This window comes from Thalassophryne amazonica, chromosome 19, assembly GCF_902500255.1.
Source record: "Thalassophryne amazonica chromosome 19, fThaAma1.1, whole genome shotgun sequence".
Lineage (NCBI taxonomy): Eukaryota > Metazoa > Chordata > Actinopteri > Batrachoidiformes > Batrachoididae > Thalassophryne > Thalassophryne amazonica.
This window is the reverse complement of record NC_047121.1, coordinates 59,213,520-59,229,082: the sequence shown is the minus strand read 5'-3', so window position 1 is coordinate 59,229,082 and position 15,563 is coordinate 59,213,520. Positions and strand designations below refer to the sequence as shown.

At 40.3% G+C, this 15,563-nt stretch overlaps 2 protein-coding genes across 2 annotated transcripts in view; both read left to right on the top strand.

The window, feature by feature from the left end:
• Positions 1-4,051, top strand: part of LOC117531936 — a 303,771-nt gene extending 299,720 nt beyond the window's left edge. The window contains exons 150-163 of the mRNA XM_034195126.1: positions 22-221; positions 313-425; positions 788-894; positions 1,865-2,070; positions 2,173-2,258; positions 2,355-2,380; positions 2,539-2,560; positions 2,654-2,681; positions 2,773-2,851; positions 2,950-3,096; positions 3,191-3,402; positions 3,514-3,617; positions 3,710-3,828; positions 3,926-4,051. Coding sequence (XP_034051017.1) covers positions 22-221; positions 313-425; positions 788-894; positions 1,865-2,070; positions 2,173-2,258; positions 2,355-2,380; positions 2,539-2,560; positions 2,654-2,681; positions 2,773-2,851; positions 2,950-3,096; positions 3,191-3,402; positions 3,514-3,617; positions 3,710-3,828; positions 3,926-4,051 — 1,575 coding nt within the window. The remainder of the gene's footprint in view (positions 1-21; positions 222-312; positions 426-787; positions 895-1,864; positions 2,071-2,172; positions 2,259-2,354; positions 2,381-2,538; positions 2,561-2,653; positions 2,682-2,772; positions 2,852-2,949; positions 3,097-3,190; positions 3,403-3,513; positions 3,618-3,709; positions 3,829-3,925) is intronic.
• Positions 4,052-4,330: 279 nt separating this feature from the next.
• Positions 4,331-15,563, top strand: part of LOC117531935 — a 73,958-nt gene continuing 62,725 nt past the window's right edge. Inside the window, exons 1-32 of the mRNA XM_034195125.1 lie at positions 4,331-4,525; positions 4,617-4,729; positions 5,093-5,199; positions 5,454-5,621; positions 5,853-6,052; positions 6,144-6,256; positions 6,619-6,725; positions 7,696-7,901; positions 8,004-8,089; positions 8,187-8,212; positions 8,371-8,392; positions 8,486-8,513; positions 8,605-8,683; positions 8,782-8,928; positions 9,023-9,234; positions 9,346-9,449; positions 9,542-9,660; positions 9,758-9,925; positions 10,157-10,356; positions 10,448-10,560; positions 10,916-11,022; positions 11,211-11,378; positions 11,610-11,809; positions 11,901-12,013; positions 12,377-12,483; positions 12,738-12,905; positions 13,137-13,336; positions 13,428-13,540; positions 13,903-14,009; positions 14,978-15,183; positions 15,286-15,371; positions 15,469-15,494. Coding sequence (XP_034051016.1) covers positions 4,362-4,525; positions 4,617-4,729; positions 5,093-5,199; positions 5,454-5,621; positions 5,853-6,052; positions 6,144-6,256; positions 6,619-6,725; positions 7,696-7,901; positions 8,004-8,089; positions 8,187-8,212; positions 8,371-8,392; positions 8,486-8,513; positions 8,605-8,683; positions 8,782-8,928; positions 9,023-9,234; positions 9,346-9,449; positions 9,542-9,660; positions 9,758-9,925; positions 10,157-10,356; positions 10,448-10,560; positions 10,916-11,022; positions 11,211-11,378; positions 11,610-11,809; positions 11,901-12,013; positions 12,377-12,483; positions 12,738-12,905; positions 13,137-13,336; positions 13,428-13,540; positions 13,903-14,009; positions 14,978-15,183; positions 15,286-15,371; positions 15,469-15,494 — 4,083 coding nt within the window. The 5' untranslated portion in view covers positions 4,331-4,361. The remainder of the gene's footprint in view (positions 4,526-4,616; positions 4,730-5,092; positions 5,200-5,453; positions 5,622-5,852; positions 6,053-6,143; positions 6,257-6,618; positions 6,726-7,695; positions 7,902-8,003; positions 8,090-8,186; positions 8,213-8,370; positions 8,393-8,485; positions 8,514-8,604; positions 8,684-8,781; positions 8,929-9,022; positions 9,235-9,345; positions 9,450-9,541; positions 9,661-9,757; positions 9,926-10,156; positions 10,357-10,447; positions 10,561-10,915; positions 11,023-11,210; positions 11,379-11,609; positions 11,810-11,900; positions 12,014-12,376; positions 12,484-12,737; positions 12,906-13,136; positions 13,337-13,427; positions 13,541-13,902; positions 14,010-14,977; positions 15,184-15,285; positions 15,372-15,468; positions 15,495-15,563) is intronic.

Sequence of the window (15,563 nt, the reverse complement as noted above, 5' to 3'; positions counted from 1 at the left end):
TCATATTTTGTAATTGGACAGAATATTGTGATTGAATCCAGTGCAAGAGATCTCGCAATGAATCGGACCTTTGACCTCATCGCGCCCCGTCTTCCAAGCTTCAGTGAAAATGAGTGGAACCGGTGGTTCCTCGATTTGCTAAGACCTTGTCTGGCAAGCTTCAACCCGTTGATGCTCATGAATGTAACGTCGTTCATAAACTGCACAAACTATCGTGCTGTGTAAGCACTGCAAACATAAACACACCATGTTTCCAATTAATAAAATGTTAAAGAGGAATTTGATGATAATTATTGTGTTGACCCTTTGCAGTGTGAGGGGGCTGAGCCATGTTTACTCCACAACACCTCCGGAAAGACAAAGAGCAAATGCTGCCGTTTTGCTCAACTTCTTGAAGGATTCTGCCGGAGAATTCAACACACCAGGTAGGTCTGATGAAGTAAATTGGACCACATGTTTTTTCTTTGGGCGACTTGGAATTGTGCCACAGTTTGTCAGATTGTACTGAGAACAGACTCAGTGTAGGAGTCAGTCTTCATGGGTCCAAATGTTTGAACCCGAATTGAAATGGGCCTGTAGAGCACTTGCTTTACTTCAGTTCATGCTCACCTCTCCAGTGGTGCCCATATAAACTGATCAAGAAAGGAGTTTACTTTTGTCTGTTGGATCTGTTATCTGAATGGTCCTGATTTGGAACCCGTAACTCCCCTGGTCCCTTGTAAGTTAAGGAATAAATAAAAGTTTGCTGAAATATGATAAAATTGCTTTTTTCTTTTTCGTTCCTTAGCTTGCAGGAAAGGAATTCAGAACGATGCAGAATTTCTTGAGAAAAACCTGGGCTCATTTGTAGAGCAGGCTACCTTCACAGACCTGAAAGCTTTCAACGTCTCCATCGTAAGTAATATTTTTTTCTATTCAAAGTTTTTTAAAAAGACCCAATGATCCATGATTACTATCTTCAGCTCAAGTCTTTGTGTACAAGTTATAGATCTGAATATTGAGTCTGTTAATGTTTTTATAACATTAGTATAATCAAATGTCCTACTTTGTCATAAAATACCATTTTATAATTGTTTAATTAAGCAGGTATGCCAGTGATGGTCAGCCTTGTTTTCAGGGCTGTGAAAACTCCATGGATTTGTGAAATTCCAGGGATTTCATCGGGGGGGTAATTGTGATCGTCATTGAGTTTTTAAAATGTCTATCGCAACATGTTCTTTTTTTTCAATATCGTGGAAATTTTATAAGACCACGGCGGTCCACGGACACTGATCTGTGTGTTACAGATACAAATCAGTGTCCTCGGATCCACGGAGTTTTGAGGAGAAAAATCCCTCTCGTAAAGTGTAAAACAGGACTGGTTGGTTGCTGCGGAGACGATGTGTGGCTCCTGCGCAAAGCTTAAGCTAAATGTAGCATGTGGACATCGCAAACCTTTAGAGCTCTAAAGTTTTTAAAAGAAGAATTGTTCAGCATGTCTGTGTCACGGAACGGCGTCGAACAGAGAGAAGATGGTGAGAAAGACTGTTTGAAAAAGTCTGATAAGGACAAGAATCTATGGAATTGTCGCTGGCTTCATCAACACACCTGAAAGATAAAAGAAATGGGAAAAGTGAACTGTGCACTCAGCAAACACAGTAAAAAATTTTCTCTCTATGGAAAATAAACATTGTGCTGTTCAAACAGGATTTTAGACAAGATTATGTGACTTTTTTCATTAATCTAGACTTTCTTTCATTGGAAAAAACAGACTCTGGCTTTGAATGCATTTACATGAATTTACACAAGAATATAAATGAGTTTTTATTAAGGCAGCGACTCAACACAAGCACAAACCACAACCAAACTCATTTTGTTCCCACAGATGGAAGTTCTGGACCGTCTCACACCGCAGCAAAAGGCTGAGTTACTTGTGGATCCAGACACTGGTGCTTTGGAGAATGAGACCTTCATAAAGGTGGTGTGCAACACGTTCTTGGATTCCTCAGACACTGACCCGCTCAGTCAGTTCATCCAGGCCTTTTTCAGACAAATCCCCAGGAACGCTGACTGTCCATCATACACTGCCATGTAAGAAATGGAAATTTTCAAGTCTGCACATAAAAATGTTGTTTGTGTTTGTCATCGAACTCTGGTTCCTGACAAATCATCTCACTGTGTTGTTGTTTTTAGAGTCAATGGTCTTCAGCAGTGCTTCAAATTGAATCTTCCAGAGAGTGTGAAATCAAGCATAGGAAGCCTCCAAATGAAATTCCTACGTAAGTGATAAAAAAATGCTTTCTGGCATTTTTATTGAATGAGGTATTTCTGTCAGAGCTGTATTCACTTGATACTTTATTTTGTCTGTCAAACAGGTTGTCGCATTACAGGTTCTCTGAGGGTAAGTTGCTTTTCTTTTGTATTTTATACATATTGAACATATTTACACTTGACAGTTGACAAGGTTAGAGTTTATTATTGAAACTTTAAGAGACAAAAAATTTTTGATCTGTGTCAAATATGCCACAAGTGTAATAATGATGATGTTTTTGTCTCCAGTGCAACAACACAGCAGTTAACGGTAAGTGTGTAAAAGTGGAGCGAGCTCCAGCGTGATTGCAAAATGACACTGGAAAGTGCAATTATGTGATGCATGAATATTGTCTTTTTACAGTGAGTCATATCTGTGCTGACGTCAGCGGGTAGGTGAATCACTGTTTGAAGTGCAGTGTTCTGGTTTTCTTCCTTTTCCCCTTTAAGTAACACTGTTTTTCATACTATCGTTTTGTTTAGGTCACAACAAATCCAATCTGGTGGCAACTTGACAGAAGCCCTGTGCAATATTTCCATCACTGCACACGCCTGTTCCTCAGTAAGATTGTTTTATTTCAGGTTTCAGTGTCTTCTGCTTTAATTACTTCCTGAGATGAATTGTCATGAACTCAGTCTTTATTTTTGTCTCATTTTAAGGCTACACATCTCACACCCAGCAACGTTGCGACACTGTTGAACTGTTCGCTGCAAAGCCAAATGACATACTCCCCAGAGGTCTGGAAGCTTTTCATCCGAGAAGCTTCTCCTGTGCTGGATGAGGCTCTTACCATGTACTCTGCTATGGTAAGTCCAAAAGTGTCATTTCAGAAAAAATTGGTGTTTTCCCTGTGAACCTGGTGCCCTATTAAATGAGACCTCCCCACCTGCCCAATTTAAGGCTCCCAACACCAGCAGTCAGTCCTTGACCCCCATTCTTGAGGCTGTTGGAGAGGTGATAATTGCCAACTTCAGCCAGATGCAAGTGCAAGATGATGCCTTTGTCAAGAGATGGTTTGAGACAAACCTTCATCCATTTTTGGCTGCTTCATCACCCAACTTCCTGTTTTGTCTCAGCTCGACAAACTTCAGCTGCCAAACGTACCACACTGTGTAAGTAACCAGGTTACATATTTCTGAACTGTGGACATTGATGGCAGATTATCTTGGAGATATACATTTGATTATACACTTGTTGATTTGGCCTTCACTCTTCAATGTTAGCATCCGGGCATTCAGCAGAGTCCAACCATCCATGAAGAGAGAGACACAGAAATCAGTCTTGACTCATTTCATCCAGCCGTTCCTTGTGAAAAATGACTCATCAGGTAAAGGCAGGCACTGTGTTTCAATTGATTAAAGTGGTGACGGCCTTTGGTCACAGTGGTTCATCCAAGTCTTTGTCTTTTTTTCTTCCCAGATCCTGGCTGTGTCTCAGCCAGCAGTGGTACTAAAGAGTGGCTCCAGGATAACTTTGGTAGCTTCTCTGAATTTGCAGATCTGCAGGATTTGCAAACCCTCAATCCCAATTTTTCTGTTGTACGTAACTGAACTGACCGCAGTCTTGTCTATTCAAATTAAAAATTCCACTTTTTTTTGTATTGATTGCTCTTTGATTTTGTCCATGCCCTTTTAGACTGACTCCATTTCACAGCTCCGTCCTTCTCAGTTGGCACAAGTTCTACAGAGCTCAGGGAACATCAATAATACAGACACAGTCAGGCTCGTATTTGACCGGCTCGAGCAGGGCCGATGGCTTTGAAAATGTGGAGGTTTTGCTCACTGAACTCACAGACAAATGCACCGGTAAGCTTCCCTCTGACATTGGGGCAAGAAGAAAATTCCCATTCTTTAAAACAAGCAAGTCAAATTATACATATGCATCTACTTCTATACATCAGTTACAGTGTTCTTATTGTATCAGATGATTGAGAACATTCCTTTTGCTCTTCAACTGCTTGCTAATGACTTCTGAACTACGTGCAACATGCAAACTGTGTAACATGTATCTGATTTCATATTTTGTAATTGGACAGAATATTGTGATTGAGTCCAGTGCAAGAGATCTCGCAATGAATCGGACCTTTGACCTCATCGCGCCCCGTCTTCCAAGCTTCAGTGAAAATGAGTGGAACCGGTGGTTCCTCGATTTGCTAAGACCTTGTCTGGCAAGCTTCAACCCGTTGATGCTCATGAATGTAACGTCGTTCATAAACTGCACAAACTATCGTGCTGTGTAAGCACTGCAAACATAAACACACCATGTTTCCAATTAATAAAATGTTAAAGAGGAATTTGATTATACTTATTGTGTTGACCCTTTGCAGTGTGAAGGGGCTGAGCCATGTTTACTCCACAACACCTCCGGAAAGACAAAGAGCAAATGCTGCAGTTTTGCTCAACTTCTTGAAGGATTCTGCCGGTGAATTCAACACACCAGGTAGGTCTGATGAAGTAAACTGGACCACATGTTTTTTCTTTGGGTGACTTGGAATTGTGCCACATTTTGTCAGATTGTACTGAGAACAGACTCAGTGTAGGAGTCAGTCTGCATGGGTCCAAACGTTTGAACCCGAATTGAAATGGGCCTGTAGAGCACTTGCTTTACTTCAGTTCATGCTCACCTCTCCAGTGGTGTCCATATAAACTGATCAAGAAAGGAGTTTACGTTTGTCTGTTGGATCTGTTATCTGAATGGTCCTGATTTGGAACCCGTAACTCCCCTGTTCCCCTGTGAGTTAAGGAATAAATAGAAAGTTTGCTGAAATATGATAAAATTGCTTTTTTCTTTTTCGTTCCTTAGCTTGCAGGAAAGGAATTCAGAACGATGCAGAATTTCTTGAGAAAAACCTGGGCTCATTTGTAGAGCAGGCTACCTTCACAGACCTGGAAGCTTTCAACATCTCCATCGTAAGTAATATTTTTTTCTATTCAAACTGTTTTAAAAAGACCCAATGATCCAATTTATCACTGCTGAAAGTTTACAATCTTCAGCTCAAGTCTTTGTGTACAAGTTATAGATGTGAAAATTGAGTCTGTTAATGTTTTTATAATGTTAGTATAATCAAATGTCCTTCTTTGTCATAAAATACCATTTATTATTTGTTTAATGAAGTACGTATGCCAGTGATGGTGAACCCTTGATTTTGTCCATGCCCTTTTAGACTGGTGCCATTTCACAGCTCCGTCCTTCTCAGTTGGCACAAGTTCTACAGAGCTCAGGGAACATCAATAATACAGACACAGTCAGGCTCGTATTTGACCGGCTCGAGCAGGGCGATGGCTTTGAAAATGTGGAGGTTTTGCTCACTGAACTCACAAAAAATGCACCGGTAAGCTTCCCTCTGACATTGGGGTAAGAAGAAAATTCCCATTCTTTAAAACAAGCAGAGTCAAATTATACATATGCATCTACTTCTATACATCAGTTACAGTGTTCTTATTGTATCAGATGATTGAGAACATTCCTTTTGCTCTTCAACTGCTTGCTAATGACTTCTGAACTACGTGCAACATGCAAACTGTGTAACGTGTATCTGATTTCATATTTTGTAATTGGACAGAATATTGTGATTGAATCCAGTGCAAGAGATCTCGCAATGAATCGGACCTTTGACCTCATCGCGCCCCGTCTTCCAAGCTTCAGTGAAAATGAGTGGAACCGGTGGTTCCTCGATTTGCTAAGACCTTGTCTGGCAAGCTTCAACCCGTTGATGCTCATGAATGTAACGTCGTTCATAAACTGCACAAACTATCGTGCTGTGTAAGCACTGCAAACATAAACACACCATGTTTCCAATTAATAAAATGTTAAAGAGGAATTTGATGATAATTATTGTGTTGACCCTTTGCAGTGTGAGGGGGCTGAGCCATGTTTACTCCACAACACCTCCGGAAAGACAAAGAGCAAATGCTGCCGTTTTGCTCAACTTCTTGAAGGATTCTGCCGGAGAATTCAACACACCAGGTAGGTCTGATGAAGTAAATTGGACCACATGTTTTTTCTTTGGGCGACTTGGAATTGTGCCACAGTTTGTCAGATTGTACTGAGAACAGACTCAGTGTAGGAGTCAGTCTTCATGGGTCCAAATGTTTGAACCCGAATTGAAATGGGCCTGTAGAGCACTTGCTTTACTTCAGTTCATGCTCACCTCTCCAGTGGTGCCCATATAAACTGATCAAGAAAGGAGTTTACTTTTGTCTGTTGGATCTGTTATCTGAATGGTCCTGATTTGGAACCCGTAACTCCCCTGGTCCCTTGTAAGTTAAGGAATAAATAAAAGTTTGCTGAAATATGATAAAATTGCTTTTTTCTTTTTCGTTCCTTAGCTTGCAGGAAAGGAATTCAGAACGATGCAGAATTTCTTGAGAAAAACCTGGGCTCATTTGTAGAGCAGGCTACCTTCACAGACCTGAAAGCTTTCAACGTCTCCATCGTAAGTAATATTTTTTTCTATTCAAAGTTTTTTAAAAAGACCCAATGATCCATGATTACTATCTTCAGCTCAAGTCTTTGTGTACAAGTTATAGATCTGAATATTGAGTCTGTTAATGTTTTTATAACATTAGTATAATCAAATGTCCTACTTTGTCATAAAATACCATTTTATAATTGTTTAATTAAGCAGGTATGCCAGTGATGGTCAGCCTTGTTTTCAGGGCTGTGAAAACTCCATGGATTTGTGAAATTCCAGGGATTTCATCGGGGGGGTAATTGTGATCGTCATTGAGTTTTTAAAATGTCTATCGCAACATGTTCTTTTTTTTCAATATCGTGGAAATTTTATAAGACCACGGCGGTCCACGGACACTGATCTGTGTGTTACAGATACAAATCAGTGTCCTCGGATCCACGGAGTTTTGAGGAGAAAAATCCCTCTCGTAAAGTGTAAAACAGGACTGGTTGGTTGCTGCGGAGACGATGTGTGGCTCCTGCGCAAAGCTTAAGCTAAATGTAGCATGTGGACATCGCAAACCTTTAGAGCTCTAAAGTTTTTAAAAGAAGAATTGTTCAGCATGTCTGTGTCACGGAACGGCGTCGAACAGAGAGAAGATGGTGAGAAAGACTGTTTGAAAAAGTCTGATAAGGACAAGAATCTATGGAATTGTCGCTGGCTTCATCAACACACCTGAAAGATAAAAGAAATGGGAAAAGTGAACTGTGCACTCAGCAAACACAGTAAAAAATTTTCTCTCTATGGAAAATAAACATTGTGCTGTTCAAACAGGATTTTAGACAAGATTATGTGACTTTTTTCATTAATCTAGACTTTCTTTCATTGGAAAAAACAGACTCTGGCTTTGAATGCATTTACATGAATTTACACAAGAATATAAATGAGTTTTTATTAAGGCAGCGACTCAACACAAGCACAAACCACAACCAAACTCATTTTGTTCCCACAGATGGAAGTTCTGGACCGTCTCACACCGCAGCAAAAGGCTGAGTTACTTGTGGATCCAGACACTGGTGCTTTGGAGAATGAGACCTTCATAAAGGTGGTGTGCAACACGTTCTTGGATTCCTCAGACACTGACCCGCTCAGTCAGTTCATCCAGGCCTTTTTCAGACAAATCCCCAGGAACGCTGACTGTCCATCATACACTGCCATGTAAGAAATGGAAATTTTCAAGTCTGCACATAAAAATGTTGTTTGTGTTTGTCATCGAACTCTGGTTCCTGACAAATCATCTCACTGTGTTGTTGTTTTTAGAGTCAATGGTCTTCAGCAGTGCTTCAAATTGAATCTTCCAGAGAGTGTGAAATCAAGCATAGGAAGCCTCCAAATGAAATTCCTACGTAAGTGATAAAAAAAATGCTTTCTGGCATTTTTATTGAATGAGGTATTTCTGTCAGAGCTGTATTCACTTGATACTTTATTTTGTCTGTCAAACAGGTTGTCGCATTACAGGTTCTCTGAGGGTAAGTTGCTTTTCTTTTGTATTTTATACATATTGAACATATTTACACTTGACAGTTGACAAGGTTAGAGTTTATTATTGAAACTTTAAGAGACAAAAAATTTTTGATCTGTGTCAAATATGCCACAAGTGTAATAATGATGATGTTTTTGTCTCCAGTGCAACAACACAGCAGTTAACGGTAAGTGTGTAAAAGTGGAGCGAGCTCCAGCGTGATTGCAAAATGACACTGGAAAGTGCAATTATGTGATGCATGAATATTGTCTTTTTACAGTGAGTCATATCTGTGCTGACGTCAGCGGGTAGGTGAATCACTGTTTGAAGTGCAGTGTTCTGGTTTTCTTCCTTTTCCCCTTTAAGTAACACTGTTTTTCATACTATCGTTTTGTTTAGGTCACAACAAATCCAATCTGGTGGCAACTTGACAGAAGCCCTGTGCAATATTTCCATCACTGCACACGCCTGTTCCTCAGTAAGATTGTTTTATTTCAGGTTTCAGTGTCTTCTGCTTTAATTACTTCCTGAGATGAATTGTCATGAACTCAGTCTTTATTTTTGTCTCATTTTAAGGCTACACATCTCACACCCAGCAACGTTGCGACACTGTTGAACTGTTCGCTGCAAAGCCAAATGACATACTCCCCAGAGGTCTGGAAGCTTTTCATCCGAGAAGCTTCTCCTGTGCTGGATGAGGCTCTTACCATGTACTCTGCTATGGTAAGTCCAAAAGTGTCATTTCAGAAAAAATTGGTGTTTTCCCTGTGAACCTGGTGCCCTATTAAATGAGACCTCCCCACCTGCCCAATTTAAGGCTCCCAACACCAGCAGTCAGTCCTTGACCCCCATTCTTGAGGCTGTTGGAGAGGTGATAATTGCCAACTTCAGCCAGATGCAAGTGCAAGATGATGCCTTTGTCAAGAGATGGTTTGAGACAAACCTTCATCCATTTTTGGCTGCTTCATCACCCAACTTCCTGTTTTGTCTCAGCTCGACAAACTTCAGCTGCCAAACGTACCACACTGTGTAAGTAACCAGGTTACATATTTCTGAACTGTGGACATTGATGGCAGATTATCTTGGAGATATACATTTGATTATACACTTGTTGATTTGGCCTTCACTCTTCAATGTTAGCATCCGGGCATTCAGCAGAGTCCAACCATCCATGAAGAGAGAGACACAGAAATCAGTCTTGACTCATTTCATCCAGCCGTTCCTTGTGAAAAATGACTCATCAGGTAAAGGCAGGCACTGTGTTTCAATTGATTAAAGTGGTGACGGCCTTTGGTCACAGTGGTTCATCCAAGTCTTTGTCTTTTTTTCTTCCCAGATCCTGGCTGTGTCTCAGCCAGCAGTGGTACTAAAGAGTGGCTCCAGGATAACTTTGGTAGCTTCTCTGAATTTGCAGATCTGCAGGATTTGCAAACCCTCAATCCCAATTTTTCTGTTGTACGTAACTGAACTGACCGCAGTCTTGTCTATTCAAATTAAAAATTCCACTTTTTTTTGTATTGATTGCTCTTTGATTTTGTCCATGCCCTTTTAGACTGACTCCATTTCACAGCTCCGTCCTTCTCAGTTGGCACAAGTTCTACAGAGCTCAGGGAACATCAATAATACAGACACAGTCAGGCTCATATTTGACCGGCTCGAGCAGGCCGATGGCTTTGAAAATGTGGAGGTTTTGCTCACTGAACTCACAGACAATGCACCGGTAAGCTTCCCTCTGACATTGGGGCAAGAAGAAAATTCCCATTCTTTAAAACAAGCAAAGTCAAATTATACATATGCATCTACTTCTATACATCAGTTACAGTGTTCTTATTGTATCAGATGATTGAGAACATTCCTTTTGCTCTTCAACTGCTTGCTAATGACTTCTGAACTACGTGCAACATGCAAACTGTGTAACATGTATCTGATTTCATATTTTGTAATTGGACAGAATATTGTGATTGAGTCCAGTGCAAGAGATCTCGCAATGAATCGGACCTTTGACCTCATCGCGCCCCGTCTTCCAAGCTTCAGTGAAAATGAGTGGAACCGGTGGTTCCTCGATTTGCTAAGACCTTGTCTGGCAAGCTTCAACCCGTTGATGCTCATGAATGTAACGTCGTTCATAAACTGCACAAACTATCGTGCTGTGTAAGCACTGCAAACATAAACACACCATGTTTCCAATTAATAAAATGTTAAAGAGGAATTTGATTATACTTATTGTGTTGACCCTTTGCAGTGTGAAGGGGCTGAGCCATGTTTACTCCACAACACCTCCGGAAAGACAAAGAGCAAATGCTGCAGTTTTGCTCAACTTCTTGAAGGATTCTGCCGGTGAATTCAACACACCAGGTAGGTCTGATGAAGTAAACTGGACCACATGTTTTTTCTTTGGGTGACTTGGAATTGTGCCACATTTTGTCAGATTGTACTGAGAACAGACTCAGTGTAGGAGTCAGTCTGCATGGGTCCAAACGTTTGAACCCGAATTGAAATGGGCCTGTAGAGCACTTGCTTTACTTCAGTTCATGCTCACCTCTCCAGTGGTGTCCATATAAACTGATCAAGAAAGGAGTTTACGTTTGTCTGTTGGATCTGTTATCTGAATGGTCCTGATTTGGAACCCGTAACTCCCCTGTGAGTTAAGGAATAAATAGAAAGTTTGCTGAAATATGATAAAATTGCTTTTTTCTTTTTCGTTCCTTAGCTTGCAGGAAAGGAATTCAGAACGATGCAGAATTTCTTGAGAAAAACCTGGGCTCATTTGTAGAGCAGGCTACCTTCACAGACCTGGAAGCTTTCAACATCTCCATCGTAAGTAATATTTTTTTCTATTCAAACTGTTTTAAAAAGACCCAATGATCCAATTTATCACTGCTGAAAGTTTACAATCTTCAGCTCAAGTCTTTGTGTACAAGTTATAGATGTGAAAATTGAGTCTGTTAATGTTTTTATAATGTTAGTATAATCAAATATCCTTCTTCTTGTCCATGCCCTTTTAGACTGGTGCCATTTCACAGCTCCGTCCTTCTCAGTTGGCACAAGTTCTACAGAGCTCAGGGAACATCAATAATACAGACACAGTCAGGCTCGTATTTGACCGGCTCGAGCAGGGCGATGGCTTTGAAAATGTGGAGGTTTTGCTCACTGAACTCACAAAAAATGCACCGGTAAGCTTCCCTCTGACATTGGGGTAAGAAGAAAATTCCCATTCTTTAAAACAAGCAGAGTCAAATTATACATATGCATCTACTTCTATACATCAGTTACAGTGTTCTTATTGTATCAGATGATTGAGAACATTCCTTTTGCTCTTCAACTGCTTGCTAATGACTTCTGAACTACGTGCAACATGCAAACTGTGTAACGTGTATCTGATTTCATATTTTGTAATTGGACAGAATATTGTGATTGAATCCAGTGCAAGAGATCTCGCAATGAATCGGACCTTTGACCTCATCGCGCCCCGTCTTCCAAGCTTCAGTGAAAATGAGTGGAACCTGTGGTTCCTCGATTTGCTAAGACCTTGTCTGGCAAGCTTCAACCCGTTGATGCTCATGAATGTAACGTCGTTCATAAACTGCACAAACTATCGTGCTGTGTAAGCACTGCAAACATAAACACACCATGTTTCCAATTAATAAAATGTTAAAGAGGAATTTGATTATACTTATTGTGTTGACCCTTTGCAGTGTGAAGGGGCTGAGCCATGTTTACTCCACAACACCTCCGGAAAGACAAAGAGCAAATGCTGCAGTTTTGCTCAACTTCTTGAAGGATTCTGCCGGTGAATTCAACACACCAGGTAGGTCTGATGAAGTAAACTGGACCACATGTTTTTTCTTTGGGCGACTTGGAATTGTGCCACATTTTGTCAGATTGTACTGAGAACAGACTCAGTGTAGGAGTCAGTCTTCATGGGTCCAAACGTTTGAACCCGAATTGAAATGGGCCTGTAGAGCACTTGCTTTACTTCAGTTCATGCTCACCTCTCCAGTGGTGTCCATATAAACTGATCAAGAAAGGAGTTTACGTTTGTCTGTTGGATCTGTTATCTGAATGGTCCTGATTTGGAACCCGTAACTCCCCTGTTCCCCTGTGAGTTAAGGAATAAATAGAAAGTTTGCTGAAATATGATAAAATTGCTTTTTTCTTTTTCGTTCCTTAGCTTGCAGGAAAGGAATTCAGAACGATGCAGAATTTCTTGAGAAAAACCTGGGCTCATTTGTAGAGCAGGCTACCTTCACAGACCTGGAAGCTTTCAACATCTCCATCGTAAGTAATATTTTTTTCTATTCAAACTGTTTTAAAAAGACCCAATGATCCAATTTATCACTGCTGAAAGTTTACAATCTTCAGCTCAAGTCTTTGTGTACAAGTTATAGATGTGAAAATTGAGTCTGTTAATGTTTTTATAATGTTAGTATAATCAAATGTCCTTCTTTGTCATAAAATACCATTTATTATTTGTTTAATGAACTACGTATGCCAGTGATGGTGAACCCTTGATTTTGTCCATGCCCTTTTAGACTGGTGCCATTTCACAGCTCCGTCCTTCTCAGTTGGCACAAGTTCTACAGAGCTCAGGGAACATCAATAATACAGACACAGTCAGGCTCGTATTTGACCGGCTCGAGCAGGGCGATGGCTTTGAAAATGTGGAGGTTTTGCTCACTGAACTCACAAAAAATGCACCGGTAAGCTTCCCTCTGACATTGGGGTAAGAAGAAAATTCCCATTCTTTAAAACAAGCAGAGTCAAATTATACATATGCATCTACTTCTATACATCAGTTACAGTGTTCTTATTGTATCAGATGATTGAGAACATTCCTTTTGCTCTTCAACTGCTTGCTAATGACTTCTGAACTACGTGCAACATGCAAACTGTGTAACGTGTATCTGATTTCATATTTTGTAATTGGACAGAATATTGTGATTGAATCCAGTGCAAGAGATCTCGCAATGAATCGGACCTTTGACCTCATCGCGCCCCGTCTTCCAAGCTTCAGTGAAAATGAGTGGAACCGGTGGTTCCTCGATTTGCTAAGACCTTGTCTGGCAAGCTTCAACCCGTTGATGCTCATGAATGTAACGTCGTTCATAAACTGCACAAACTATCGTGCTGTGTAAGCACTGCAAACATAAACACACCATGTTTCCAATTAATAAAATGTTAAAGAGGAATTTGATGATAATTATTGTGTTGACCCTTTGCAGTGTGAGGGGGCTGAGCCATGTTTACTCCACAACACCTCCGGAAAGACAAAGAGCAAATGCTGCCGTTTTGCTCAACTTCTTGAAGGATTCTGCCGGAGAATTCAACACACCAGGTAGGTCTGATGAAGTAAATTGGACCACATGTTTTTTCTTTGGGCGACTTGGAATTGTGCCACAGTTTGTCAGATTGTACTGAGAACAGACTCAGTGTAGGAGTCAGTCTTCATGGGTCCAAATGTTTGAACCCGAATTGAAATGGGCCTGTAGAGCACTTGCTTTACTTCAGTTCATGCTCACCTCTCCAGTGGTGCCCATATAAACTGATCAAGAAAGGAGTTTACTTTTGTCTGTTGGATCTGTTATCTGAATGGTCCTGATTTGGAACCCGTAACTCCCCTGTTCCCTTGTAAGTTAAGGAATAAATAAAAGTTTGCTGAAATATGATAAAATTGCTTTTTTCTTTTTCGTTCCTTAGCTTGCAGGAAAGGAATTCAGAACGATGCAGAATTTCTTGAGAAAAACCTGGGCTCATTTGTAGAGCAGGCTACCTTCACAGACCTGAAAGCTTTCAACGTCTCCATCGTAAGTAATATTTTTTTCTATTCAAAGTTTTTTAAAAAGACCCAATGATCCATGATTACTATCTTCAGCTCAAGTCTTTGTGTACAAGTTATAGATCTGAATATTGAGTCTGTTAATGTTTTTATAACATTAGTATAATCAAATGTCCTACTTTGTCATAAAATACCATTTTATAATTGTTTAATTAAGCAGGTATGCCAGTGATGGTCAGCCTTGTTTTCAGGGCTGTGAAAACTCCATGGATTTGTGAAATTCCAGGGATTTCATCGGGGGGGTAATTGTGATCGTCATTGAGTTTTTAAAATGTCTATCGCAACATGTTCTTTTTTTTCAATATCGTGGAAATTTTATAAGACCACGGCGGTCCACGGACACTGATCTGTGTGTTACAGATACAAATCAGTGTCCTCGGATCCACGGAGTTTTGAGGAGAAAAATCCCTCTCGTAAAGTGTAAAACAGGACTGGTTGGTTGCTGCGGAGACGATGTGTGGCTCCTGCGCAAAGCTTAAGCTAAATGTAGCATGTGGACATCGCAAACCTTTAGAGCTCTAAAGTTTTTAAAAGAAGAATTGTTCAGCATGTCTGTGTCACGGAACGGCGTCGAACAGAGAGAAGATGGTGAGAAAGACTGTTTGAAAAAGTCAGATAAGGACAAGAATCTATGGAATTGTCGCTGGCTTCATCAACACACCTGAAAGATAAAAGAAATGGGAAAAGTGAACTGTGCACTCAGCAAACACAGTAAAAAATTTTCTCTCTATGGAAAATAAACATTGTGCTGTTCAAACAGGATTTTAGACAAGATTATGTGACTTTTTTCATTAATCTAGACTTTCTTTCATTGGAAAAAACAGACTGGCTTTGAATGCATTTACATGAATTTACACAAGAATATAAATGAGTTTTTATTAAGGCAGCGACTCAACACAAGCACAAACCACAACCAAACTCATTTTGTTCCCACAGATGGAAGTTCTGGACCGTCTCACACCGCAGCAAAAGGCTGAGTTACTTGTGGATCCAGACACTGGTGCTTTGGAGAATGAGACCTTCATAAAGGTGGTGTGCAACACGTTCTTGGATTCCTCAGACACTGACCCGCTCAGTCAGTTCATCCAGGCCTTTTTCAGACAAATCCCCAGGAACGCTGACTGTCCATCATACACTGCCATGTAAGAAATGGAAATTTTCAAGTCTGCACATAAAAATGTTGTTTGTGTTTGTCATCGAACTCTGGTTCCTGACAAATCATCTCACTGTGTTGTTGTTTTTAGAGTCAATGGTCTTCAGCAGTGCTTCAAATTGAATCTTCCAGAGAGTGTGAAATCAAGCATAGGAAGCCTCCAAATGAAATTCCTACGTAAGTGATAAAAAAAATGCTTTCTGGCATTTTTATTGAATGAGGTATTTCTGTCAGAGCTGTATTCACTTGATACTTTATTTTGTCTGTCAAACAGGTTGTCGCATTACAGGTTCTCTGAGGGTAAGTTGCTTTTCTTTTGTATTTTATACATATTGAACATATTTACACTTGACAGTTGACAAGGTTAGA